The sequence below is a fragment of the Lampetra planeri genome, chromosome 30 (assembly GCF_965212315.1).
Source record: "Lampetra planeri chromosome 30, kcLamPlan1.2.h2, whole genome shotgun sequence".
Lineage (NCBI taxonomy): Eukaryota > Metazoa > Chordata > Hyperoartia > Petromyzontiformes > Petromyzontidae > Lampetra > Lampetra planeri.
Genome location: NC_136136.1, coordinates 12,574,005 through 12,601,411, shown reverse-complemented (window position 1 = coordinate 12,601,411; position 27,407 = coordinate 12,574,005). Strand labels below are relative to the sequence as shown.

The following is a 27,407-nucleotide window of genomic DNA, read 5'->3' as shown; positions in this document are numbered from 1 at the left end:
GGACAAAACACTTGTAACCTTGAGGAACCAGAGCAAACTAATGCCACATTGACAAGTGACGAATTATTAAACTTAAAAAAACGAAGCAGGAAGGAAAATAGTTGAAGTAAAATGTGAATTAAATAAAAATAATTCAGTTTGCGTGTCCAGATTGTGTCCCTGCGTGGTGGCAGTGGCATTGCAGGCAGCGTACGGCCTTGATGAGCGAACGTGACATGCTTACCTACGCATCGTCACCTCCGTGTGAAGGCTCATTCTGTCACTGTGTTCCTTGACTTTTTTATATGTTTGCTTATCCTCTAGTTATACGCCTCGTTGAGTGGCTTTGTGTCACCCGTCAGGTCAAATTTATTTTGTTTTGTATCACATGTTCGGTAGACGATGAACACAAATGCACTTTGTCAAATGTTTAGCCATTTGGGGAAGGTATTAACTCTCTCCCATTCCGAGACATCTGGAAGTTGCAGGGTGGGTCCCGTTCACCACTGAATCTGGGAAAGTGCAAGCGGTTAGAGTTAATTTTTATTTCGAGAGGCGTAGCGCCGCTGTTTTTTAATACATTGTACTCGGCGAAGAGAACCGTAGCAACATGACGGCACTCTACGATAGCTGGCGCCAAACTGCGCCACACACCCTCCCACATGGCCTTTTATGGACAAACTGATGACGTACACGTACGTCATCGCAATGGGAAAGGGTTAAAAGGTACACAAACGTGTCTAAATGCAGTGTAATGCAGTCCGGTTGATTGATCCAGCATTCACTCCATCACTTGCTCCGTGGTGGTCAGTTACCTCTTGTTACTCTTCTGTCGCAGCTGCCATAGTTATTGTTGCCGTGAACTTCACTCATTGACTCCTCCACCCATGTTGATTGAGGACTCTGTCTACCTCCACCTCCACACTGCATTCAACCACCACACTACAGGTCACGACACCACTTCTTCTGCTTTTTCCATCTCACTGCTCGACTTTGGAATTCCCTGCCATTGTCTTTTCCCAAACGCTTATATGTATTAAAAAAAACACCTTTCCCAATTTAAGAAACGAGTGAACTCTTCTAGCTTTGGCATCTTTAATAGTGAGACAGGATGAGTTGTTTAGAGTACTGTGCTCTGCAGTGCAGCATTCGGCCTCAGTACATGCTGTTTGTGTGCGCGGTGTGAGAAAGGATGTGTTGCTTGGTGTACCGTGTTGTGCTGTGCGGTGCAGCAGCACGGCCTCAGTACGTGCTGTTTATGGCTGCACGGTGTGAGAAAGGATGTTGAGCAGGAAGCCTGCGCGGCCCCGGTGTGTTTACCAAACGCAGGATGAGCTGCCGCACGCGTGGGTCAAGGACGGGCCGCAGGGGAAACCACGGTACCGCTCCCATTGTGTCAACGATGAGAATTGGTTGCCGCTATCATCGCTCGCCGCCGCTCACCCCGAGCGAGCGCTTCCTGGGCCCCTCTCCCTGGGCCCGTGCCCGCTGCGCTCCCAGCCGCTCCTCCTCACCCTCGTGCACTGGGAACCCTGCACAATTTTTTTGGAATTAAAGCCTTCCCTCACCCGCCTATGTTTTTCTGGTGACTTGCAATGATAATTGTGATCGAAGTCTATCAATGTGTTATTTTGGTCAGGTAAATTTGGTCAAATATGATGGTGGAAAAAAACTGTGGAAAGTACATCGTCATGGGTTCAATCCCATGATGCCGTTGAATCTCAACTTTTGGCGGCTTGTATACGCACAGCAACCCAGTCTCGCCACCGCCGTTAAAATGCTCTAAATACTTCCCTTTCCTTTCAGCGCTTCTTTTTCACAACAGGAAAATTGGATAACAGTGCCAGGATTGTGGTTAATTCCACAAGAATAATTTTCTAAGTTTGCAGGTAATTTGTTCCAATTTTCGAGTTGCGCACACAATGGCTTAGTCTAGAAAATGGTGCATACTGAGTCTTAAATGTCCACTTTGCTACAGTGCATGGTGAGCTCCGCTAAATCTCGGTAGCGATGGGAACTGGACCGAGCGCTCGTCACCTGGCTGACCACAGCTGCCAGTGCTGTGAGGTGCCAAGGGTGTTCCGGCACGTTGCTGTGCTCGGCCGCATCCGAGTCCCATCAGTGGGAAACCACGACAACGAATATCATCAACGCGGTGACCGAATGTTGACCTTCGACCTCCCAGTCAGAAGAGCAACTGTTGCGACCGAACGGCTAAATCACTCGCAACTGAATCTCTTTCATAGCTGCTATGCATTTTTGAATCTAGATTGAAAACTCATTTTTTTAGAACTGCTTTTTGTGTTTAGTTTGTTGTCCTTCCTTCGCACCTCTGATTAGCGCGGTTGGCTACGTATGGTACGAAAGAAGTTCAACATACATACATACATAAACAAAAGAAGAAAACGTGTGCCTGCTAGTAACGCTGTGGTTAATCTTAGTCTGGAAGAATTTTGGCCCCATATACAGGTAGTCCTCTACTGACTTGATTGATTAATTATTTGTGTCAAAATATTGCCAGTATACAAAAACAAGTGCCGTATAAATACAAAAGTATACATTGGTAGGTTAACCTTTTTCCCACCATTGATTAATCTCATGTCACAAAACAAAACTTTTTTTTGCTGTTGCTTCTGATTTGTTGCTTAGGTTAATACACTAAATAAAAGCTTGATTGTAAAATGATAATTTATATAGTTTGTTAACCAGGAAAACATATTACACTGAGAGAGATTTGTCGAAGATTACTGCACAAAGCTGTAAGAATATAGTCAGTCTGGTAGCCTGGATCCTCAACATGGATAGAAGCATCAATGACTGAAAATGCTCAAGTGATTCGTTTTACATTCTTCATCCTCAAACTGATATTTAATTGCGGTGACAATTGCAATGACTCTAGTCGCAAGGCTCCATCCACTTAAGTCGAGCGTATCGTCCGCTGGCACGACAGACCAATGGCGTATCAAGTGTTCATGCTCGCAGTGCCTGTGAAGCGCGCACTTAGCTACGCTCTCAGAGCTCCTTCGCTGCTTATTTCCTCCTCTGTTCCCAAATGGAAAGCGAGGCTTGTGCCATCGTTCGGCAGCATTGCATTAGGAGCAGCGCGGTTTGCACCGGTGGTGCCACTAAGTGGCTCACTCCACTTGCTCGGAGCAGCTCTCTCGTCACGACTGATGTGACGCATTCTACTGGGGAGCAAGCCCGGCTCCAGCTCCTCTCGGATTTGGGACCATCGGGTTGTTGTGTGTGGGGCCCCACTGTGACGGTGATATACCGCAAAGGAGAGGGAACTTGGGGGGACGAGGGGGCTCACAAAGAAAATTGGTGGAGCAGGACCCAGCCCAGCGCCCCCCTGTCTGTCTATCGCCAGCTCTTCCAGAGAGCCCCCCACCCCGACTCCCTGTCTGTGCGTTTGTTTGGTTTGGTGTCTCTGGCTCTTGTTCAGCTGGTTTTGTTTCCTCCTCGCTGCCGCTCCTCTCTCATATTTGCGCCAGTCACGGTGCCCTCTGCCCGTGGCTCGGTGTAGCAGCTTGCCACGATACAACAAGTGCCTTGCGTCTCCTCCAAGAACACTTGGAGCGAGCAAAATTTCTTCCACCTTTGAAATTATTGTAGTAAAATGTGTCTACTTTCCATTATTGTAGTAAAATGTGTCTACTTTCCATGTAAAATAATTATTGTATTATTTTCTCCTAGTTATCTCGATAGTCCTTTTAAACTGAATGCTCTATAGATAATCTTAATATAATCGAGAGAAAAAAATTATTGGAATACAATTTTGCTATTATTTAAAATGATTGGAAAATAAATTAAATAATGCATGGTGGGGTTTCAGTTCCTGAGCCAGTGGTGTAAATTGTATATTCCTATGGTGGAAATGATTGACTATTTAGGACGAGTACCGTTTGTGACGGATGCCAGAGAAGTATGTTCGAGGATTTGTTTAATACTCACCAATTAATTAATTTTAGATTTCACTTTTACTAAAAATCAAACGGATAAGCAACTGCACATGACTAGGGTGACGATTTTACACGTGCCCGGGCACCATCACCAGAGTAGCTCCTTAATGTGTTTGACTCTTCTCGTTGCGGTTGTCATCGAGAAAGTTCGAGCCATTTGAAACGGATTGCGTAAGACGCAGAAGTTGTGATTGTGCGCGCGTGCCCCCTCGTATTGAGGCAAAGTCCGTGTCTCGGTCATCCGCGCCGATGCAAGTCCGTGCCTGTCTGGAAAGCCTCGGCAGCGGGGGCCGCTCGTGATGCAAGCGTCACGGTGTCAACGTGCTGGGGAATACACGGCGGCCACCCCTCACGCCTTGACGGGAAGCGTTGAACGCTTCCTTCCTGTACGGGCCTTGACATTTGGAGTGTTGCTGGTGGCGATCAGGTGATGGGTGCGGTTCCTGCTGGTTTTGGCACCGCGCGTGCTCGCTGTCAGTTGTCGCGGTATCGTGCTGCCACAGCTCCTGGATGCTTCCATGCCTGCGCCGAAATGGTGCGGCACGTGTGGCCTCTGCGTTGGACAGTGGCAGGGCCCACATCCGAATCTTCCCGAGAGATGGTTGCGTTGGCATTCGCGCCGTGCGCAACGTGGAACCGTCGCGTGCATATCTCGCCTGCTCAAGCCGACTACAGATTAGACACTGGCCAGGTTAAATTTACGTCACCTGCAATTGAATTGTGTCGTCAGTTGCATTGTTATTATAAATCCAATCGATCCTTTCCCCCCCGAAGGGTACGTGGAAAGTAATTGTGATTAGGACTGGGGGAAAAAATGCGTTTTAACGCCACGCTTCACGTGTAAAACTTTTTCATGTAAAGGAAGTTGCGGGGGTGGGGTGGTGTTATGTGTTGGCATTGTTTGAAGGATATTTATTCCATTGAATGAAAGTTTTATTTTGTTTAAACAGGGAAAAGCAAAAGGCATTATCAAAGCTCTGTGATGTCATTCACAAAACCAAGGGGCATCTTGTGTTGGTGTCGCAAAGCATGCCTACGAGCGACGATATGAGACGCGGGCTTAAAGTGCAACGTTACCGAACTGCTGCTTGAACATCTCGAGTCACTGGTGTCTCCCTTGCGAAAGAAATAATGAACTTGGATCATTTAAGAATGATTAATCAAAAGATATCGAACTCGCAAAGATCCCCGTCGCCATATCGAACCGGGTGAATCTTGATCTAAAGTCAGATTTTTGTCTTGCCATGTCGAGCGCTAGTTGATGCTGCGTTGGTGGTGCTGAGTGGTGGCAATCCTGTATGGTGGGAATCCTGCAGTTCTGTGCCTCTAGTCGTTTTTTATTCATTGGGGTTGGTGCCCACTTAGGTGTCTGTTAGTGGCAAGTAGAACATTTTTCTGTGTAATGTTATATTCACAGTAAAGCGCAGTATATCACTCGCTCACCCGGTGGTTCGTCACCTGCTTATCACTCTTCTATGGCGACTACCACGTTACGGTTCCCGTGAACTGCATATGTTAATTCCTCCGACCGAGTTCAACCACCACAATGTAGATCACAACACACTCACCCACTCACTCTCCCCCTCATCACACTGCAGTCACAACACATTCACCCACTCACCACACGACAGGTCACCTCACGTATATTTCTGCTTCTTTACTTTCACTGCGGCACTTTGGAATTCCCTCTCCTCATCGTTTCTTTTCCCCTTTGTCAATTCAAGATATGTGTTAACTCTTACCTATTACATCTTTGATTGTACTGTTTTTTTCTTTGGGAATTTGAGTGTGCTTAGGAACCGTGTTAAAATGTATATACAGTATATATTATTTACATAGAATGGTGATCGATTTAGCACCGTTATCTGAATGTAACTGTGCTGCCGTAAGCCTTAGGGCTTTCCAACCGAGTCGTCAGAATTTTGCAAAGCAGAAGGGGGGGTTTCTGCAGGTGGTGTTGACGGAGTATTGTGGTGGCACCGGCCCTCGTGGCTCGGCCGCTCTGCGCGCTCCCTCTGAGCCAGGTTTGTCGTGGCCATGAGTGCATCGCAATCGCTATTTATGACCGCCGCTCTTGCCGTTGTCAAGTGGGAGAGCTAGCACTGTCCGGAATCTATAAATTAGTGCCGAGAATGAGACTTCCTCTGTGAACGTGTGAAGGCCCTCGTTGGTCACCCCCAGGGAGAGGGACTGTTTGGGTGAAGCGTCATGTGGTGCGTAACACGCGCGCCAACGTTGCAACTTAGCCTGTGATCCCGGTCATGACAGCACCTGAGCCACCTGCTTTCCTGTGTGCGACCTCTTTTGTTAATGCCTGCATGTTTCAATTTCATTGTTTCAAGTTTGATTTATTTAATATACTTTGCGTGTTTTCCCACAGTACTGTTTTGATAATTCATAATAAGAATCTTGACTAACCAAGTTGCCGGTCAATTCTGCATATGGTCTCTCTTGGGCCGAAAATTGTATTAATGCTTTTTGGAAAGTCAACAATGGCTGGAACTGCCATGGTAATTTGGAATTTCAATGACTGGCACAGGTCACCGTTGGAGACGAGTGCTGAATCTGTGCACTGTTTTCAGTCCGTCTCGTGCAGCAAGTCGGGCCGCACGGATGCATCACTGCTTCTGGGTGAAATAGCTGTTTATTGCTTAACGTCTTGTTGACGGTCAAGTGTCACGTTTCGAGGACAAATCCCCGGGACTAGACGCCATAGAAATAGCGTGTGGCGCTTGCGTGCGTCTCGTACAACAGTCACGAGACACCGCCTCTACGGCTGTATGGAAGTGGTTTTCTGCCTCCTCTCTGCACAAATACAGCTCGGTTCCTTATTGCTGAATACCGTAAATCAAATGCCAGGCCGAAGTTGCCGTGCACGGGGTGCTTAGCGCAATCGGTCATCGCTGGTGAGACCGCTACACAGTCCGCAGTGCACTCGAGAACCGTTGTATAACTTGGGACTCAGACTGAACCCTGGCACCTCATTGGTCATTGCAAACGTTTGAAACGTGAATAACAATAAGAGCATAGTCAAATGTTCTTGGGAATTACAACCTCGAGTGGTGCTGTATGCCTTCTACTGCCCCGTTCAATGCTGCATGCCGTATTAACGTGCCGTGTTATGTTGGTGCAGCTTTGTATCATGTCCTGCTTTGTGCACTCGGCGCTGCGTGCTCCATTGAACGTTGGGCACTGCGCGTTTGCCGCGCGCCTGCTCCCTGTTTGCCTGTGTGTGTCGCGTGCCGCGTCCTCTGCGTTGTGTACGTATTAATGGGGGCGACACTTTATTGTGTGTGTGCTTGCTTCCCTACCACCCCCACCCTGCCTCGGGCCTCCATGGTAACCTCCGGCAAGGGGAAGTGTGTGAATAATGCCGTTTTCCTGAGCTGCTTCACCAAGAACATGGGACTCGGCCAGAAAACAGGAAGAAAGCAATGCCAGCTTGTGGGCCTGATAATGGCCACGCTGTCATTCAGGAGCTAATCACGGCCGGTAACAACATGCAAAAGAGCCGTTTTGTTTCGTAAAGATATTTCACGAGAAGAATTGATGTTGCCCTAATTCCATTAGTTTGAAAACTCATTTCTTTTGAACTGCTTTTTGTGGGTTAGTTTTTAGCACGGTTGGCTACGTACGGTGCAAAAGAAGTTCAAGATACATATAACGTTTTCTCAACAGTAAACCGTACACTAGGCAATGTCCCTGCTGAGTGTATTAAACGGCAATCGATGGAACTCCATCCAGACTAGCTGAGCGACAAGCACTCAATCCACTAAGCCATCGCGCATTATAATCTGCTCTTCACATATACAGCACTGCCAAGAAGCCCCTCAACTGTTGATACGTGTGGCTCTCTCTTCGGCCTTTTGTGATGACCTTGTTCTGTAAGAATGGCACAAATACAAAATGAACTAAATAATAACTTATGATTAAAACCACATTACACTGCCTAGACATATTAAAAATGCTTCTTTGACAATGCTGTGTGTTCGTGTTGATGGTGCTGTGTGTTCGTGGTGATGTTGCTGCGCTTCTTCGTTGATGGTGCTGCGTGTCCGTGTTGACGGTGCCATGTTGATGGTGCTGCGTATTCGTGTTGACAGTGCCATGTTGGCATTGCCGTGTTGATGGTGCTGCGTATTGGTGTTGACAGTGCTGTGTTGATGGTGCTGCGTGTCCGTCTTGACGGTGCCGTGTTGATGGTGCTCCATGTTCGTGTTGATTGGGTTGCGTGAGATGCAATAGTGGAGCTCATGGAGGCCGGGGCGCTCGGGGTCCCGCCCCACGCAAATGAAAACATTGCTCGGCCTCCTTGCCGCGTTTTACATAACAAGGGCCGTGTGGAAGTGCTGACGGCACCGGAGCCCAGTAATAGCCCCTTCCTGTTTGTACAGCACGCGCGGGGCGGCCGTGCCGCTGGCCGCGCGCTGTTTTGTTGCCGAGGTCTCCCCCGGTCCCCGTGTTTTGTGTCGAAAACGTCTGCGACCCCAATCTCGCTCCCGCGGCCGCGACCCTCCAGTCATTATGCACTCCCCTTTTGTTTTTGCTTGTTTTATTTCTTTATTTACAGTAATGTGTGTGTTTTTTTAAAGACCTATTTACAATAATAAACCTTTGTCCTTAGAATAACATCTATGAGTACCATATGGGTCATTTCCATCGTATGGGCACCACCATTTACAATGTTCGTATTGATATTTTGTGTAGATTGACAGTGATAATCGCATTAATCTTGCACCTTTATGTAGTGAAACGCCCGCAAGGCGCCTTGCAATATCCTGATTATTTCTACCGCTCGGCAATTAATCGCACGGCAATTCGGCCACGCTCCGTGCGTTTCCTGCTCATGAGCCACACTGCTTTTAAAATTCCTGATGAGAGTGGCGTTTTGGGCCCAAACTTTGGAGCTAATTTGACAAAAGCTCTATCACCAGCGCCAGCCACATGGGTTGGCATGAGGCTGGCGCAGCTCCGGTGCAGAGATCGGCACGTGCACTACGGCTACTTGGATTGTTGCATCGTAGCGGTGTGGTGGGGAGGTCTTGATCCTAGCGGTGCCTATGGAGTGTGGTTCATGTTAATGATGATGATGAAGACGATGATGTTGATGCTGGTTCGGCATTAAATATGTAGACAGTTTGACACAGGCTTTCACGACCAATATTCATAATAAAGGTTTTTTCAGGTTAGATAATGTAAGTATAAATGTGTCGTTAACCCACCACCATCCGACACAGCCTGTTAGTAAGGTTTATCACGGAAACAAAACATGCCAATTAGTTACTACTTCAACCCACCAGTGTGTTGGAGAGTAAGTCCACAACATTTACAATTTTAGTACAACGTTTTGCTGGTAATTTAATCCAGCATCATCGGTTGGGTTAACAACACATTTATACTTACGCACTCTAACGCAAACAAACCTTAATTATGAAATCTGTAGACGCATGCATCGGGTGGTGGATGCACGGCTGCTAACCTGCGGTAGACGCAGGGAAACTTCCTGGGGGTATAGTGGAGGTGATTGGTCTCGCGTGACTAAGGTTCGTTGAGGTGCTGTGGAGGCCTGGTGCTGAGACCCGGGTGCCAGTGTCACGCGCTGTGCTCTGTGTGAATGCCGTGGAAAAATGAACTAACCACATCGCTTTCGGAATTGTAATTTGTTTATGACAACATAAATTGTATAACATAACGAACAGCTACTTGTTTTCATCGTAGGAACCCCCCTCCCCTTTTCCCTCCCAAATGCCCTGACCCCTACCCTTGTATTTTTTTTATGACAACATTTATACGGCAATCAAATGCCTCAGCAACTCTGAACAGCACCTTGTGTCTCATCTCACATTTCAAAGAGGACCCCGGGTGGCAGCTGTTGCTGTGCAACTCAGGATTGGTCGGGCACTGGCCTAGAAGTGGGCATTAGCTTGCCAGCAAGAAGAGATAATTCCCACCTGCAATCCCGGTTGACTAACTTTGTGAGTTTATTTCAAATTTGGGCTTTGGCGCCGGCACACAATGAAAGGCCTGCTCGTCTCAAATGTCGTCACGGGATCTTTATTGTCCACTGTTAAACGGACAGCGCGCTGTGCTTTACGGTGTGTTCACTGTAAAGCACAGCGAGCCGTCCGTGGTAACCAGGTGGTGGTAACCAGGGTGCACCTGCTAGATTTGAACCACAAACCTCTAACAAACCTGAAGGCCGATCGGGACTGTGGGCATCAGAATTAAAGTGTCATGCGATTAGTTCATAGCAGAGGTTCGGACTTCCAGCTTGGTGCTATTCAGCTAATGCTGAACAACTGGACAGCCTAGACTTGCACAATTTCCTCTCATCGCCTCTCTTCACAAGCTGAAGCGTGTTAACTGCTGTTTGTTGCTGACCTCTTGACATCTTGGGCCTTTGGGCCTGTGCTCAATGGCTATTTAAAGAAAATGTAATCAAGTGTCAAGAGACGGGAAGTACGGAGGTCTTTATCTGGGCATTAAATTGCACCAGAGTCAGAACGCTCCGAAGGGCATTCATATGGCAGGAAAAGCAAAGGTGCAGGAGAAATTTCTTACACTTGTGTAAGAACTTATATGACATGGATACAGAGAGCTGGTGGATTAGTGGCTATATACAAATATATTTATATGATTTTTTTTGGATACCATGAACCATTTGCATCAGTGTTTTTGCAGTTGATGTGCAGTAGTTTAGCTGTGCAATCCATTGAAAGGATCTCAAAGACGAGTGCCATTTCAGTGTGGAGCATTACAGCTTTAATGGGTGCCCGCTATGGAAATGGGCAGCCCCTCACTGCAGTCTGCGCTCGTGTTACTCACCGACCCGTGCGCGCGTCCACATGTGCTTTGCAGACAAAGAGACGCTGATCACGGACAGCGGCAAGCTCTACGCGCTGGATTGCCTGCTGTGCCGTCTCAAGATGCAGGGCCACCGCGTCCTCATCTACTCCCAGATGACTCGCATGATCGACCTGCTGGAGGTAGCGATGCGTGCTCGCTCACTTGCTCACTCGCTCGAGTGTCTTCAGTTTGTTCGCTCATTGCTGTCTGGCTCCTGTAATGGGGCGATCGTACAAACCAAATGTGTGGGGAAAAGGAGGGCGATGTCAACACAAACATGTTAACGAGCCAAGCCTACCCTTCTTACCGCACTGCACTATGGTTCCGCCAAATGTTTATGTTGTGTATTGGTCAGTGTTGGTTTAAGTGAGCCTGACTGATGATGAGACGCAGAATGTCTAAACCGGTCCAGACTTGTATCAAACGAACAGTGCTAAAAAAAAAAACTCTCAGAAGGCTTCGTAGCTGACGGGATTTGTACAAAAAATACTTACATTTTTTATAGTGGAGAGACGAATATGTGCAGGAGGCGTATTGTCTACTTAGTTATTTTCATACTTTTATTCTCCACAATGATGTTCATGAGTGGTTTGCGTTCACTCTTTGGATAGAGCACAACCCTTGCTCTGCTGACCACAGGCCCCGAGTCAGATGATGGCTGGGGAATAAAAGCAGCAGTGAAAGCAGACTCGCACGACATGACGCTATTCTGTATATCATAATTGTCTACGCTGGGTAGCCCAGCGGTTAACACACCCTTTACCACGGCCTTATTTTACACATGCAGTAAGTGATTCCATTCCTGCCGTGGCCGTTTGTGGGGAGTTTCTGGAATGGATGTTGAATACTTTGCCACGTCTACGTGGCCACGTCATCGGGTTGCCAGTGTTTAAGGGCAGATTGCCGTGGTTTAGCTAAACAAAAATGCTTCTGACACTCGCCTTGTATGGTAACCCACATCTACCTCACAAAATATTCATCGCATATCGATGGTGCCCTCCTGGGTCTAAATAAGGAAACCAGTCACATGCCACCCCTGAATTTGGGTCAGTCTTAACGTCTGTTAAGGGGCCATCCATAAATGACGTCACGCGATTTTGGCAGATTTTTTACCCCCCCTCCCTTCCTCGTCACACAGCGTCACAAAAAGTCAGACCCCCTCAAAGATGACGTCACAAAGCTCTGTCCCCCCCCCTAAAACTATATTTCCATTTTGAAAATAAAACATGCTTCAAATCACTTTAAACTGTTATCATTGTAGCGCATATTTAATGTGGCACTGCACTCTGATGTTGTAGGAGAAAACACGTATTCAAATGAGGTGTTGGAAAGCTTAAATTTAGCATAAAATTCACTTGAAAATATTAATCATCTAGCTAAAACTGCAGATGTTCAGAATATTATATTGAAATTCTCTTATAATTAAACAATATAAAAGTAATTATAACCATAAAAACATACTTGAAACCTTGTAGTAGAACGAAGCAAAATGGAGAGTACAATAACAACAATCACATATTAATTCCACAGAATGAAAATCCCTGGTAGAATCAGAATCAAAATATTTAATAACAATCATTCAAAAAATTTACAAAATGTATGCTTCTCCATTCTCCCATGGAGAAGCAAAATGCTCCTTCAAGGAATAAAAAAACTATTTATTATTTTTTGCGCATAAATACTCAATCGTGCACATGATATACTGAATTGTGAGCGGTTAAATTTTTTTTTTCATGTCCATAAGGGAACTCCGTAGTTAAATTAAAGATCCTAAATGGTTAAATTCAGTCACTCATGGTTCATAGTAGGACAATGGCGAAAAGAAGCATGATGCCATTTTCTGGGTACAAAGAACAAAAATTTCATGGAGGAATAATTAATCATGGAGGATGCGTTGGCTATTGTACGCTTGCCGAATGACGTATATTTAGTAGGTACTCCATGATGAATTATCCCTCCATGCTCAAAAATGGCTGTTTGATATCTTTGTACCCAAAAACTTTTCTCCCTATATTATTATAAATGTTATCGTAACATAATAATAGTATAAAAATGTCATACTGACATTAAAAATTTATATTTAATAAGCAAATGTGTGTGATTTAAAATTATGTCGATTGATATGACAGGAATAATAGTACTTACGTTTTAAAAATTCTTATTTGAAACTATCAAGCGTTTTTAATATAACGACTGCATTAAATTTGTATTTGCACTTCCTCTTCCTGACGAAGTATTATTCTCTATAAAAGTGTGACGTAGTTTGACTTCCGGTTCTTATATTTAACATCATAATATAATCTATACTATAAATAAAAGGTGACCTTAATAAATTTAAATAATAAAAAAGTTAATAATGAAAAATTAGTGTTATAACAATTCTATTTAATTAAGTAGAACGTGTTTATATTTATTTAAAGTTGAGCATTTATACGTGACGTCACATTTCTAAAACCCCCCCACGTCACACATCGTCACAAATGTCTGACCCCCCTCCCCCCCCTAGGTGCGTGACGTCATTTATGGACAGCCCCTATGTCCCCAGTGAAAACCCTTGTGATGGGACCAAGTGTAACCACAGCACTTAAACTGGCATCTCCTACCAAATGTTCCCATCAGGGGTCATTCATTTGACTCAGTTCAACCTTAATCATACTTTGACCTCATGACATGGTTATTGCGAGCCTACCACAAATAATGCGAGCTGATCAAAGATCTTCCCATACATATATGTGATATACCCCTGCTTCACGTAAATATACACTCCTGAAAAGTTTTTAACAGTGGGGTTCTGAGTTGTTGCATTTTCTGTCACCGAACCCTGTGGTGTTGCAATATCTAGAGGGCCTGGACTTTGACTGAGCCGAACGGAGTCGTTGTTGTTGATGGCGCCGCTTGTTCCGTCCCGCGTGGTGCAGGAGTACATGGTGTACCGCAACCACACGTACATCCGCCTTGACGGCTCCTCAAAGATCTCCGAGCGCAGGGATATGGTGGCCGACTTCCAGACCAGGTACCCCCGTCATATCGTCATTACCGGTCTCCCTACGAAGTGCTGTTTTTTTTCTTGTGAAGCACCCTAGGGATGGATTGATGTTGCCATTTCACTCGCGTTAAAGCGCTCGCGCATTGGCGGAGCAGTGCGCTGAGTGGACAGAGCGTCCCCGTGACGGACCGATGCATCTCCCCGCAGATCGGACATCTTCGTGTTTCTGCTGAGCACGCGGGCGGGTGGCCTGGGCATCAATCTGACGGCCGCAGACACGGTATGAGCTTCCCCGGCGCTCGGGGGGTTCACAGCGATTTCCCGGCGCGGAGGGCCTCAACGCTCTCTCTCTCGTGAATCGAACTGCGTCAGCAACTTGGCATTCTCCAGCCGTCTTCCTCTCGATTCCGGCGTAGAGATTAACCACGTCACCGGCGCGGTGATATGGCCTGGCGGTTGTCGTAGAGGTTCACGGTTTTAATCTAGCAGCCGCCCTGAATATTGTTGTGGGTGTAATAACCACGATAATACTACACACCATCTGCTTCACAGTGGATGTTAAAGATCCCCTCGACATCAAGTGCAAGAGTAGGCCATAGTGTGCCAGCGGCGTCGCGATTTAAATTAGCCAAATAACATATTTACCTGAAAATTGCGCAATTTTGATTACACAAAGCACACCCCCCACCCGCTACTGGCAGGCTAATACCTGTTTGCAGGCCAGATGCTGAGTCACATTGCACCTAGAGGGACAGTTGCCACTGGGGGGGGGTGCCTTTACGATTGTTTGAGATGAGTTATAATGTGCTGAGTCACACTGGCTGGTGTATATAAAAAACACAGCAATATCATTATTAATACATTGTCATTTATTGTCATATTTTAGATTTGTTGCCGTGTAGAACTATGATCCTTATGCAAATGCAATTATTGACTTTGGAAAGGGCATTGACTTGCCTTTCAGAGGGCTATAAGATGTAGATTGAGAACATATTTTAGTTGATTTTGGAATGCCTCAAAAAGGGGCCAGTCGGGCCAGCCTCAAAACAGGGATGGCCTTGATAATTGGTTCTTTACCCTTCTATCTGGCGTCATCTGGTCCAACCCATATGAGACTAGGCTCTAAGGAAAGCTGTCTCGGGTGTGGATCAATCAACTTTAAGGACAGTGCACATTATCAGAGTTATGTTCTTTTGTTTGTATTATGACTGCAGGTATTGCGGTCTATGCAAACATGACTCCTTGTAAAAAGGTGTCAGTTTTGTTGCCAGATAGAAGGGTAAAGAACCAATTATCATATTTTTACTGGCAAATGAGGTTCCCATAGTGTAGATGCTTGCCCCGAGCTCTCATACTCTGATGGTGCATTGTCTTTGAGTTGTGCGCCTTTTGGCGTCATCTGGTCCAACCCATATGAGACTAGGCTCTAAGGAAAGCTGTCTCGGGTGTGGATCAATCAACTTTAAGGACAGTGCACATTATCAGAGTTATGTTCTTTTGTTTGTATTATGACTGCAGGTATTGCGGTCTATGCAAACATGACTCCTTGTAAAAAGGTGTCAGTTTTGTTGCCAGATAGAAGGGTAAAGAACCAATTATCATATTTTTACTGGCAAATGAGGTTCCCATAGTGTAGATGCTTGCCCGAGCTCTCATACTCTGATGGTGCATTGTCTTTGAGTTGTGCGCCTTTTGGCGTCATCTGGTCCAACCCATATGAGACTAGGCTCTAAGGAAAGCTGTCTCGGGTGTGGATCAATCAACTTTAAGGACAGTGCACATTATCAGAGTTATGTTCTTTTGTTTGTATTATGACTACAGGTATTGCGGTCTATGCAAACATGACTCCTTGTAAAAAGGTGTCAGTTTTGTTGCCAGATAGAAGGGTAAAGAACCAATTATCATATTTTTACTGGCAAATGAGGTTCCCATAGTGTAGATGCTTGCCCCGAGCTCTCATACTCTGATGGTGCATTGTCTTTGAGTTGTGCCCCTTTTGGCGTCATCTGGTCCAACCCATATGAGACTAGGCTCTAAGGAAAGCTGTCTCGGGTGTGGATCAATCAACTTTAAGGACAGTGCACATTATCAGAGTTATGTTCTTTTGTTTGTATTATGACTGCAGGTATTGCGGTCTATGCAAACATGACTCCTTGTAAAAAGTTGTCAGTTTTGTTGCCAGATAGAAGGGTAAAGAACCAATTATCATATTTTTACTGGCAAATGAGGTTCCCATAGTGTAGGGATGGCCTTGTGGATGAGAGATTATGTTCAGAAGCAAATCATGCATTGGGGATTCCCAGCCCATTCACGCCGCAACATCTCTGGCTGTCTCCTGGGCCTAGTGAGCAGAAGTTTATCTCCAAGGCATTGGGCTGTGCGGTGTTGGAAACACTGCAAGTCCATGAAGAATTATCACTTGGATGCCTTGACTTTTGAAGAAGCCAGATTGTGTCAGGGCTGCGTTATTGGACAGTCGTTGCCCATGTGGGGGACATAGTTGTTTCCTCATGGTAGGGTTGCCACCTCTCCCACAGACCAAACCCACCCATTTCTCGTTCAGCCTGGGTCTATCATCAACACAATAACCTTACCAGATCTCAGTCCGAATTAATTCCTACCACCCGAACAGATACCATTTTCCAGACCGACCAGGTCAAATCTGTACAGGTGGCAACCCTACCTTTTATGTTGAGCAACTTGTGAATATTGGAACGACTAATAAGGCCGGGGGTGACTGCCCGCGTGCGCAGGTGATCTTCTACGACAGTGACTGGAACCCCACCGTGGACCAGCAGGCGATGGACCGAGCTCACCGTCTGGGCCAGACCAAGCAGGTGACGGTGTACCGCCTCATCTGCAAGGGCACTATCGAGGAGCGCATCCTGCAGCGCGCTAAGGAGAAGAGCGAGGTATCCGCCCGCCCCATCGCGCCCGACCCCCATTGCCCGCGCCCGCTCGCTCTGCTGCTCTCGTACCAGGCCGCTGAACACTTTCAGCCAAAGCCATCTGGCATAAAGCCCATTACTCCAGAATGCTTCCGCGACGTTTAGTCTGGCCATCGTTGACCCAGTCGTTTCCAATCTTTCCTCCGTGAAACTCTCAGTTGGGGGAGCAATGGCACATTGGTTAGCAATGTGCTCTAAACCCAGCAACTTGAGCACGATTCCCGGCCATAGCTAACATCACCATCGATATGTGAACTGGTCCTTGTTTCCTTCACCAACCCATACCGAAAGTGATGAAGTATGGTCAAACAACCCCCATAATTGACATGGCATGGGGAGGTCAGCAGTCAGCAGTGGACTGACAAAATTTGTATTTTTCTAATAGCTTATATCAGACCTAGCCATGAGTTCCTTTTCATAAAATATCCAGAGTGACTCACACACATGATTGCACAGCCATTCGGAGCACTGGGAAAGGTTTGTGGGGAATGTTGTCTTTGTCAGACACAACGTGTTTGGTTCATATTCCATTTGTTGAGACATCAGCTTGAAGAAATAGCTTTTTGCGTGTGTAAACACTGGTAATAAAAAAAGTATAGTTCGCCACTACATAATGAACACAATTGATTATACTAGTCTAAAACAACGGTTTAGTTTGCTATATGTACCCAGGGATTCTCTTTCCCATCGTGCACACTTGTGGTCATTACTGGCAGAAGTTCTTACCATGGTGTCCCATGTTGGTCTCAATGCGCCCTGGCTCCAAATAAATGGCAGCTGTACACTTGGGATGTGCAGTTGCTATCCACCACGGGGAGCTTAGCACCCTCTGCACTACGACACTTTTGTTTGATTCACTATCGATATATGAACGTGTCTGCACTGCCCGCGTCTCGTGCGTTCTCGCCCGGCTCACAAACATTTAACTTGAAACGGGGGAACCTCTCCGCGTGCAGATCCAGAAGATGGTGATCTCGGGCAGCAACTTCAAACCGGATGCGTTGAAGCCCAAGGAGGTGGTCTCCCTGCTTCTGGACGACGAAGAGCTTGAGAAAAAGCGTAAGAGCGAGAGGGACGGCGTTGTTGAAGCCTCTTGCTGCCAGCACTCACCCTGACAGTGGCTGAGGGCACCGCCTGTTTTATGGGCAAATGGCTTTGCAAAACCACATCTTAGTGAAAATAATTTTAAGCGACAGGCAGCGGCGGCTGTGTTTGCACGCCCTTGAGTGGAACATTGTAGAGGCAAAAACGAATTTCTTTCCCCCGCACTTGCGATTAGCATGGTTGGACGGTGCAAAATTAGTTCAACACACATACATCAACAACATACGAGGGTTGGTGATTCACATAAACTTGTTTAAGCTCCCACCCTATCAGTGCAGTTTGAGTGCTAGCGGGTTCCTGGAAGCACCTGTCGTTGGTGATGGTTGTACAGTGCGGATGCGTCAAGAAGAAAAGAAGCAGCAGGAGGAGGTGAGCCGCGCCAAGGAACGCAAGCGCAAGCGAGACAAGTACGCCGAGAAGCAGCAGGTGCGTGTCCGTGCGTGCCCGTGTGTGTCCGTGTGTGTCCGTGCGTGCCCGTGTGTGTCCGTGTGTGTCCGTGCGTGCCCGTGTGTGTGCGTGCGTGCCCGTGCGCGCGCCTCGATGGCGTGGCGGGCATTGCGTGCCCACCACGCCGTGCCACACACCTCCCCAGCAGCAACAACATTTTCCGTTTGTTTTAGAAAGACGTATTCCCTCCTTTGTGTTATATTTTAGTCTGTTTCTAGTTCAACATTTCTTCAAAGAATATTAGTCACATCAGGTTTTAGTGCCTTTTTCATCTGCAGCCGTTGAGAAGGTTCACCACTCGCCCTGTCTACACAACGCCCCACCCAGCGTGGTCCTCGGTGATTTGTGCAATCTTGATGCCTTTCTTATGCGCCGTCCTTAATTGATTTTAGTTTTGGGCCAAACTTACTCAATTTGATTTTGAGAACTGTTCTTCAACTCACCGGTGAACTGAAACAAAAACAAATGGCACATCGCACGCTTGTACACCACACAACCATTTTATGTTTTTTTAATGTGTCGGGTGGTGGAGGTTCTTAGAACACAGATTTTACCAGATCATTACGTGGCCTAACCCCATTAATAAATCATGAATCATCGTAATAGTGGCTGGTAAAGCGTACGTGCTAAGTTGCTTGTGTGTATATTGCATGCATTTTGTGCATTCATGCTGTGTTCACACTCTGTTGGTGCATTTTGCATTGCTGAGAAGCCATTACTCAGTTGTTACTGCAATAGTGCAGGAACAACGATTGAGGAAATTTGGTATTTGCGCCATCCTTATGGCACAAGGCTATTGTGAAGATGGTATGGTTCACATACATAGGAGCATGACGTCAGCATATAATGGCCTACAATTTTTTCGAATGATGTAATGGAATATTAACGTCCACTGTGAAGCAGGCGATGGGTATTTCACGGTTAACGCGCCTGCAGTATTAACCGTGGGCAGCCTACCGGATTCGATTTACGAACCTCGGCAAAATGCAGCGAACGTGCCACGGCGGGGCCTCATCACCACCTCAGTAACGTGTTGCCGGCGTGCCCGTGGGCCCCTGCTTGGTGGCGGTGGTGGTGCGAGAGCAGGTTGGGGAAGGGTATGGCAAGCGTATGCGGCTGGAGATCGGGGTGGCGCCCCCCTCGCTGCCATCTGCCGACAACTCGAACACGTCAGCCGAGTGGGACGAGTGCTACGTGAGCGTCGACTCGGCGCAGCCCAGCCCCTACAGCGAGGTGAGCGGTGAGCCGTGGTGAGATAGTGAGCCGCAGTGAGCTGGTGAGCCATGACGAGCTGGTGAGTGGTGAGCCACGGCGAGCCGGTGAGTGGTGAGCCCCGGTGAGCCACAGCCAGCCGGTGAGCGGCGCCAGGCCGGCGTGACCACCGAAGGCTGGCGCGAGCTGCGTGCGTGCGTTCGATCTGCAAGAATAAATGACGAGCGTTATAGTTTTTTTTTGCTTTGCAATCCTAAATTATTGGAATTAAAGATGCCGTTGCAGCGCTGTATGCGGAGTGTCCTTGTCATTGGCCACTAACGATTGCGTAACCAAAATGTAAATGAGCAAAGATAATTTTGCAAGTAATTCTGTGGTTGTTAAATAGAGGACTGCACAGCAATCCCAGCCACGTAAGTTCAGTACTGATCTGTGGACCCCATCAGTAATTAGTTAATGTCTCCATTTGGCCTGAGGCGACTTCACCCGAATTAATATTTAATGCAGTTAATCATCAGCATGGGGAAATAATTCTTAGTCTGGGCAACCATTTTAACTTAAAATTATTTTAAAATTAAAATGATATCAAATTAATGCAACATTTCCAGAATTTGAACTCCCTACATTAATTAAACAAGCATTCAGTGTAATTTTTCTGGTAAATATCAATAACATACCAGTAGTTCGCACACACTCAGTGGCCCCCAGTTCGATTCCCGTTCACAGACAACATCAGTGGCAGATATCTGAACCGTTCCTAGGTCTCCCCTAGGTCGACTGAGCCTTAAATTACTACCTGCTGCAATGTGTAAACATCGGATCGTGTGCCGTGCCGGCCTTAATAGGTTCCCGCCAACGGCTTTTGTCCCAACAGCCTGTTAAAGGCTACACGGGAGATATCTGGACGTGATGTGCTTGCGTGTGTATGGTTCAGATGTCCCTGGGCAGCGAGCTGCAGCCAGGCTCCATCCCTCCGGACGAGAGCAGCAACGACATGCTGGTGATCGTGGATGATGGCGCGCCGGCCAGCCACTGCAGCACGCCCACACGGAGCGTGGCGGCGGACCAGCCTCTCGGTGCGCGCGCGAGTCCCGCGCCTGCGTCACACACGTCCCGTGCCACCACACCTTCTGCGGCACACACGGCCCGTGCCACACTGCGTCACACACGTCCCGTGCCACCACACCTTCTGCGTCACACACGGCCCGTGCCACACTGCGTCACACACGGCCCGTGCCACCACACCTTCTGCGTCACACACGGCCCGTGCCACACTGCGTCACACACGGCCCGTGCCACACTGCGTCACACACGGGCCGTGCCACCACACCTTCTGCGTCACACACGGCCCGTGTAACCAGACCTACCGCGTCACACATGGCCAATCCCACCTCATCTACGTCACACACGGCCTGCACCACACCGACTGCGGCATGCACGGCCCGCACCACATGCACCTCTTTCCTGTGCGGCCGCCATGACTGTCTTTCTGCTATGCCGAGCACATGGCTACAGCGTGGCAATGGGCAGGAAACTCAGAAGGGAGCAGCCACGGAAGGAGAAACATAAATGATTTACCACTGTACACTACTCTTGGCTGCATTTTAATATACAGTGGTACCTCGGTATACGTCGTTAATTCGTTCCAGAAGGTAGACGTATACCAAACGAATTTTTCTCATAAGAAATAAAGGGAAAGGAAATAATCCGTTTCAGAGTATATTTTATATGGCATATTATACATTAATGGGGTTAAAAGAAATTGAAATAAAAATATAATTTAACGTCACTTTACCTTGCTGAGATGAGTTCAGAGCCTACGAGGATGGTGGTGAGGAAGGGGAGGAGGAGGAGATGTTATTTTTTGGAAGGAGAGTCCCCTTCCATAAACACTTCAGGAAGCTGAAATTCTGGGGTTTTATCTCTTTCTCTTTTCTGTCTTTTTTCTTGACTTGGGCCTGGTTGAGGCTCACCAGGTTTGAGTTTCACTAAAAACCTGTCCATTGAAGTTTGTTTTTGCCTTCTTCTAAGAATGTTCCTGAAGTGTGAAATTGTCTGGTCATTCCACACAATACTGTTACGGCTTGTTAGAGCCGTAACAGTATTGTGTACTGTACGCGGTGACTCATCCCGACCCATAAAAGTTCTAGCAAGCGCGTCGTATCCCAAGCAAGACGTCGTATCCCAAGACATTTTTTTCTCGTCAAAACACGACGTATACCAAATTCGACGTATTCCAAAGCGGTCGTATACTGAGGTATGACTGTATAGGTTAATGACTTAGGATTGCTACCAAATAATGGTTAATAATGTCTGGATACCTTCCGTAAAACAACATTTTAGTAGCTAATAACTTTTAATGAATATGAATATATGTCATGCTTAATGACACATGGCCGTATATTTTTGCTTTACAAAAACGGCGGAACAAAGCCGATCGTGAGAAGAAAATGGGCATTAATCAATTATAGAAAAGTGACATTATCGACTGGTCGGTTTCACATGCAAGTCAGGTAGACCGGCATAATTATGATCTCCGGGATTCAGGGTAAATACCGAGACTCATATTTTGAAATGAGGGCAACTTAAGGCCCACTGAGCTATATAACTCTCTTTCAGAAGCGACCTGGCCACAAATGATAGCCCAACAAAGTGGCTTCTCATCACGTGGACATTTATAGCAGCCAAACACTCCAAATGCATGTTTATAAATGTGGAGGGAAAAAACGGAGGACCCGGAGAAAATCCACACTACCACGGGGAGAACATGCACACTCCAAACATACAGGTGTCAGGGTCAGGATTGAATCCACGGCCTCCTACATACCAGGCGAGGGAAATAACATCTCGCCACCACGGCAAGTAAAATGAGCACGAATTTGTTGGGAAGTCAACATTGGTCGTCCTGTAGAGAAACCGGCCTCTACCATGGTAATGTGGAATTTCCACCACTGGCTCAGGGCTGCCAAGGCTGATGAGTGCTCCCAGGTTATTCTTTCAAGTAGGCAGACATTGACATTGCAATAGAGTGCTTGTTGCTCTAAATATCTTTGTTCCCACTATAAAAAAGGATGTACTCATCTGACATTCCGCCGAATAGAAAGGATCAAATGCCCTTTAACGATTTTGCGCCTGCAAAGACAGCTGCCTTTATTTGATAGATTGTCCTCTAGTCCTGTGAATCAAGATACGTATTCATGTTTTCCTCGGGTTCCTTTCGTCCAGTTTAGTAATTGTTAAGTAGTTTGAGGTTGTCTTGGTTCAACTTGTGGTAGTTCGTGAGAGTCACGTGTTGCGTGTGCGGTGCTTTGGCAACCCCTTGTGCTGCAGAGAATGCGGGGAGAGGCCTCCCCAAGGGCCGAGGGCTGGCGCGGAGCCGCGGAGGCCGCTCTCGGCAGAGCGAGGCGCCGACCACCACCACCGTCGCTGCCATCGGCGCCGCCTTCGCCGCCGCCACAGCGGGGCCCACCCGGGGCCGAGGCCGCAAGTCGACGACGGGCAGCGCGGCGGCCATGGCAGGGGCCATGGCAGGGGCGGCGGCCGCCTCTGCGGCAGCTTACGCAGCATACGGCTACAGCGTGAGCAAGGATACCAACGGTACGTCCGCCCCATCTAATGCGACAGCCCCCCGCGGTTTCGATGGTACCTCTGTAAATGTCCGTCTTTGGGTACCGCGCCATCGTCCAAGTGTCAACCTGACAGAGAATAAAGGGCATCACGGTGGCGAGATGTTAACTCCCTCGTCTGGTATGCAGCAGGTCGTGGCACCTGCTGTTTATTTGGAGTTTGCGTGTCTCCCCGTGGTCGTGTGGATTTTTTTCCGGGTCCTCCAGTTTTCCCCTCCACATGTTGAAACACGCGTTTAGTGTATAAGCCACCTTATTGAGCTATCATTTGTGGCCAGGTCACATCTGAAAAAGAGCTATATAGCTCAGTGGGCCTTACCTGGTAAAATATAAAAATTAGTTTAGTTATAAATGAACAGACACATATGCTCTTAATTTCTGCACTTTGTGTGGTTATTATGATTGAATGAACCCGGTGAGATCCCATTTAAGAATCTTTATCTCGTGCAGTATGTGTATGCGAGTGGCTGGGTGGCCGTACAGGTAATGTGATTGCCACTAGGCTGGTGGAGATCATGCCGACTGAGAGGCATTGGTTCTACTCTTCGTTCTCGTTGCTATGAGTCGCTTAGCTTCCTAGAAGATCCCAAATAATGCTGAAAAGCTTCGACATATGGAGGAGATATGCAGCCTGTCTGTACTGGGGCAAGGTGGGTCTCTTCGCCCTATACCGATAAGACATCATCATTGTTGAGGGCCGCCACACATTTGAAACCATTGGGGTTTGACAGTACGATGATGGGGTGCTTTCACATTGGTGTATTGTTGGGAGCTGCACGTGAGGGGCCGCACTAAAGGCGACCGTGGGCCGCCAGTGTCCTGCGGGCCTTGCAATGAAGAACATTGCCCTCTATGTTAGGGGCCCAAACTCGGCCCCCAATGAAATGGAACACCACCTTCTTAACTTGCCTCCTGGGTGGCACATTAATTGACATTAATTACTTTTAAATGCCTTGTTATTGTTTAGGTAAATCTAACATCGTCTGCACATGCATCACAACTCCCCGGTTTACCCCGGCAAAGAGATAATGCATTTCAGTCCAAACCCATTTTTCCTAAACACCACTGTTGCATTGACAGTGTGTGTTCCCTGGACCACAATTGTGGCCGGTGTTCCTGTGCTGTGCACTTGTTCTTTGTGCCACGATGCAGGAGCACTCAAGTGCACGTGTGGCGCGGAGACAAAAGGATGTGTGTTGTGTTTGCGTGGACAGGAAGCCCCCGGCAGGCCCCTCTGGTTCCCCCACCCACCTCCGCGACCGGGTTTGGTGGCTCCACATCCTCCCAAGGCACGACCGGCTTCAGCAACCCCTCCTCGCTGGCTGCTCTCGGGCGAGCTGCTGGCAAGCTACCTCCCACGATCCGCAAGTCTCTGCAGCAGCAGCAGCAGTTTTTGTCTCACGGAGGCCGCAGGCACGGAAAAAATCCTGCCAACACCTCTGCCAACCCGTAGAGAAAATACAAAACGTTTTGGTGCCAGACGAAGACTGTTCCAATAAAACGAGAACGCAGGTGGCGACAATGGGGGTCTAGGCAGCAGCAGTGCCATTGTTGGGTTTGTGATGAGTGTTGACTGCACCTGGCCCAGCTTTGGGGGGGCGGGGGGGGTACGCTGGCTGGAGCGGGAGAGGTAACGCGCCGCCTTCTACTCATCCCGTTGTTCGGCAAGTGACCGACAAACTTTACTCCTGCCCTCTGCAACAACTGCAAGAGGGGGCCCCGTGCGTAACGACGCAGAGGGGCTGACCACCTCTCACACCCAGACGACGGGAAGGTGGCACGTGAGCACCAAAGCCCACCCTAGTGCAACGGGGACCCCCTCCGCTGCTTCCCCCACCACTTGCAAAAGCTCGGCTGCTTGATCTTGGGTGGCAAACCGCACGGCCCACACATCCTGCAAGTTTGGTCGTTGGGCAATGTGACAGTCCCCACGTTCCTGTAAGAAACTGACAATACACAAACTGACCAACACGTACGTTCCTTTTTAAATAGATACAACCCGTTGGTTTGATTATGGCTGCTCCGTTTCGTTAACACACAGTAGTGTGCATGTGTTTTGGTGTGCGTGCACTCGCGCTTGGTGATGTCGGGGAAGAGGGGCGCGCTGCACACGGCCCCGGCTCGGCTCTGTGCTGGGTCTGCCGCTGGGAAGGTCCGTGTGCGTTACACGGAGTTACACGCGGATCATGCTTGGACGTCAAAGCAAAAAGGCTTTATTAAAATAACGTTCTCGCAGACACAGGGTTGATGAAAGGCCCACATTTTGAAGGGCTTTATTTTTTTAGCTGTAATTACATATAATATAAATGCAATTTGTAACAATGGGACAATTGTATAAAAAGCTTTGCCAGTGAGCCACTGTTGCTTATAAAGTATGAAATAAATCTCTAATATTATTCGTAGTCTTTGTGCCTGACTTGTCCACAATAACGTGCCACTTCGGACGGTGCGTCTACGATGCTCCAGTTAGGTCGGGCGATGACACGCAGGAGACATTGTGCTTGGTCACATGATCTTGGAACCAACTGCCTACAAAGCCACCCTACCCACATTCTACATAGTGAAGCTGTTCTTCATGGCTTTTGTCATCGATCAAGCAGTGTGCTTAGCCACCTGTTGATCTGAGTCACAACCCACTGCACAGGCACATCACTCCCTGCTTGTACATCACCGTAGTCGACCTGTAACACTGTTATTGACTTGCTCATATTGATGTTGATTGACCTTGAGAGCCCCCGCAAGATATGCCCAGCCTCGATAGACAACAATGACTGTGGAATGCTCGGCCCATTGCAGGATCCCTCCCGCGAGTGGAAGCCGCGTCCGTGAAGCGAGACTCTCCGCACCTGTGGCTCTACCCCTTCCCCTTTCAGAGTCCCCTGTGGGGGGGCCCCTTGCGCTCGCTCCCGCCGTGCGGAACGCAGGCATGGGGGCAGTGTCCCCCCTGATCAATTCCTTGAAGTGAAACTGCGCAGAAAAAAAGGCCTGTTATTCAGTCAACCACTGCGGGGGTGATTCCCCCAATTGCTTCGTTTGTTCAGGCCCAAGATTGCCGGACCACACCGTGTCCAGTGAAATGTGTTGGCTCTGCAAGGAAAGCTGTGGGCCAGCAGACAATAGATGTTTATAAATACTCTTCTCTGGTAACCGGTTGATTTAGGATACCACTTGTGGCTAGATGCCACGAGTTGATTTTCTTCCTGCTGCCAACCACTAATTTCCACTAACCACTACTTCTGCTAAGTGAACACTCAAGAACCTGACTGCATTTACAAAAGTAGGCCATTGTGTGTTGGTAGCATAGACCAAATTTTTTAAATCGGCAATCAATGATTGTTTTTAAAATCTTGCTTACACAATGCTTTCTTGTACATATAATTATCTGATTATTGTATTGTAATGGATCACAGCTGACCACCCAGGGCGTTTTGAGTAATGGGATGCAGACAAAACTCGAGTAGGGTTGTCAAGCGCTAACTGGTTATTTGTCCAAGAGGCGTGAACTGGTAAACCGATTGCAGTAGATTTGACAAATTAACGCCGTTGGTTCAACTGCCACTCCAGAAGATGGAATATAACCTAGACAGCTGTGGCAGCTGTCTTGGTTTCTCAGTTGAGAAGCTAAACACTTGACGATCATTGCTCGATACATTTCCATACGTGTGGCAAACTGTTCATCGGTTAATTTCCTTGCTCTTACCAGTAACACAAAACAAACTTTTACCCGCTCAACAAGAGCACTGCACTCGTGCTTGTTCTAGCTGCAGTGTCCAATTGAAACAATCAGAGGCCACAATTCCAAACTAGTAGCCTGGATCCATACTAGTGTGGTGAAGTATGGTCAAATATTACACCGCATGGCGTGGGGAGGGCCTCACCGGACAGTGGATTGACACCAAGGCCGTGTACGAATGTATCCGTTTGTAAACCTCATTTCCGCTCGTGACCAGAGTAACACCGTTTACAGACACACCACTGTCACTGAGGACTGGTGGAGTAGTGAGCCACTGGTTGAGACGTGTCACCCAGACGTAGTGACGAGAAATGTTCAACAACCTACGTCATCGGCTGTCTCCCGTCTCCTTCCAAAACCCGCAGAACCTTGACGTGTGCAATATATCTGTGGGGAGCTTTATGGGTGAGTGCAGCAGGGCAGTTTCCTGGCCGTGTTTATATAAATGAGCAGCCCCCAGGGAGAGCGAAAGGCCTGCAGATGGGACACGCTAATGAGCCCTGTTGAGGTTGAGGAGCTTCCTGTGTGCTATTGTTAAAGTGCTGGGAGGGGTGTGCACGCCGG

The 27,407-nt window shown here is 47.7% G+C and overlaps 1 protein-coding gene across 2 annotated transcripts in view; it reads left to right on the top strand.

The window, feature by feature from the left end:
* Positions 1 to 25,506, top strand: part of INO80 (INO80 complex ATPase subunit) — a 96,510-nt gene extending 71,004 nt beyond the window's left edge. For both annotated transcript variants that reach the window (XM_078608825.1, XM_078608826.1), the window contains 10 exons: positions 10,800 to 10,927; positions 13,706 to 13,800; positions 13,981 to 14,053; positions 16,527 to 16,685; positions 17,678 to 17,780; positions 18,157 to 18,251; positions 19,359 to 19,505; positions 20,419 to 20,560; positions 22,815 to 23,081; positions 24,325 to 25,506. In XM_078608825.1, the coding sequence (XP_078464951.1) occupies positions 10,800 to 10,927; positions 13,706 to 13,800; positions 13,981 to 14,053; positions 16,527 to 16,685; positions 17,678 to 17,780; positions 18,157 to 18,251; positions 19,359 to 19,505; positions 20,419 to 20,560; positions 22,815 to 23,081; positions 24,325 to 24,563 (1,448 nt within the window). In that variant the 3' untranslated portion in view covers positions 24,564 to 25,506. The remainder of the gene's footprint in view (positions 1 to 10,799; positions 10,928 to 13,705; positions 13,801 to 13,980; positions 14,054 to 16,526; positions 16,686 to 17,677; positions 17,781 to 18,156; positions 18,252 to 19,358; positions 19,506 to 20,418; positions 20,561 to 22,814; positions 23,082 to 24,324) is intronic.
* Positions 25,507 to 27,407: the final 1,901 nt, after the last annotated feature.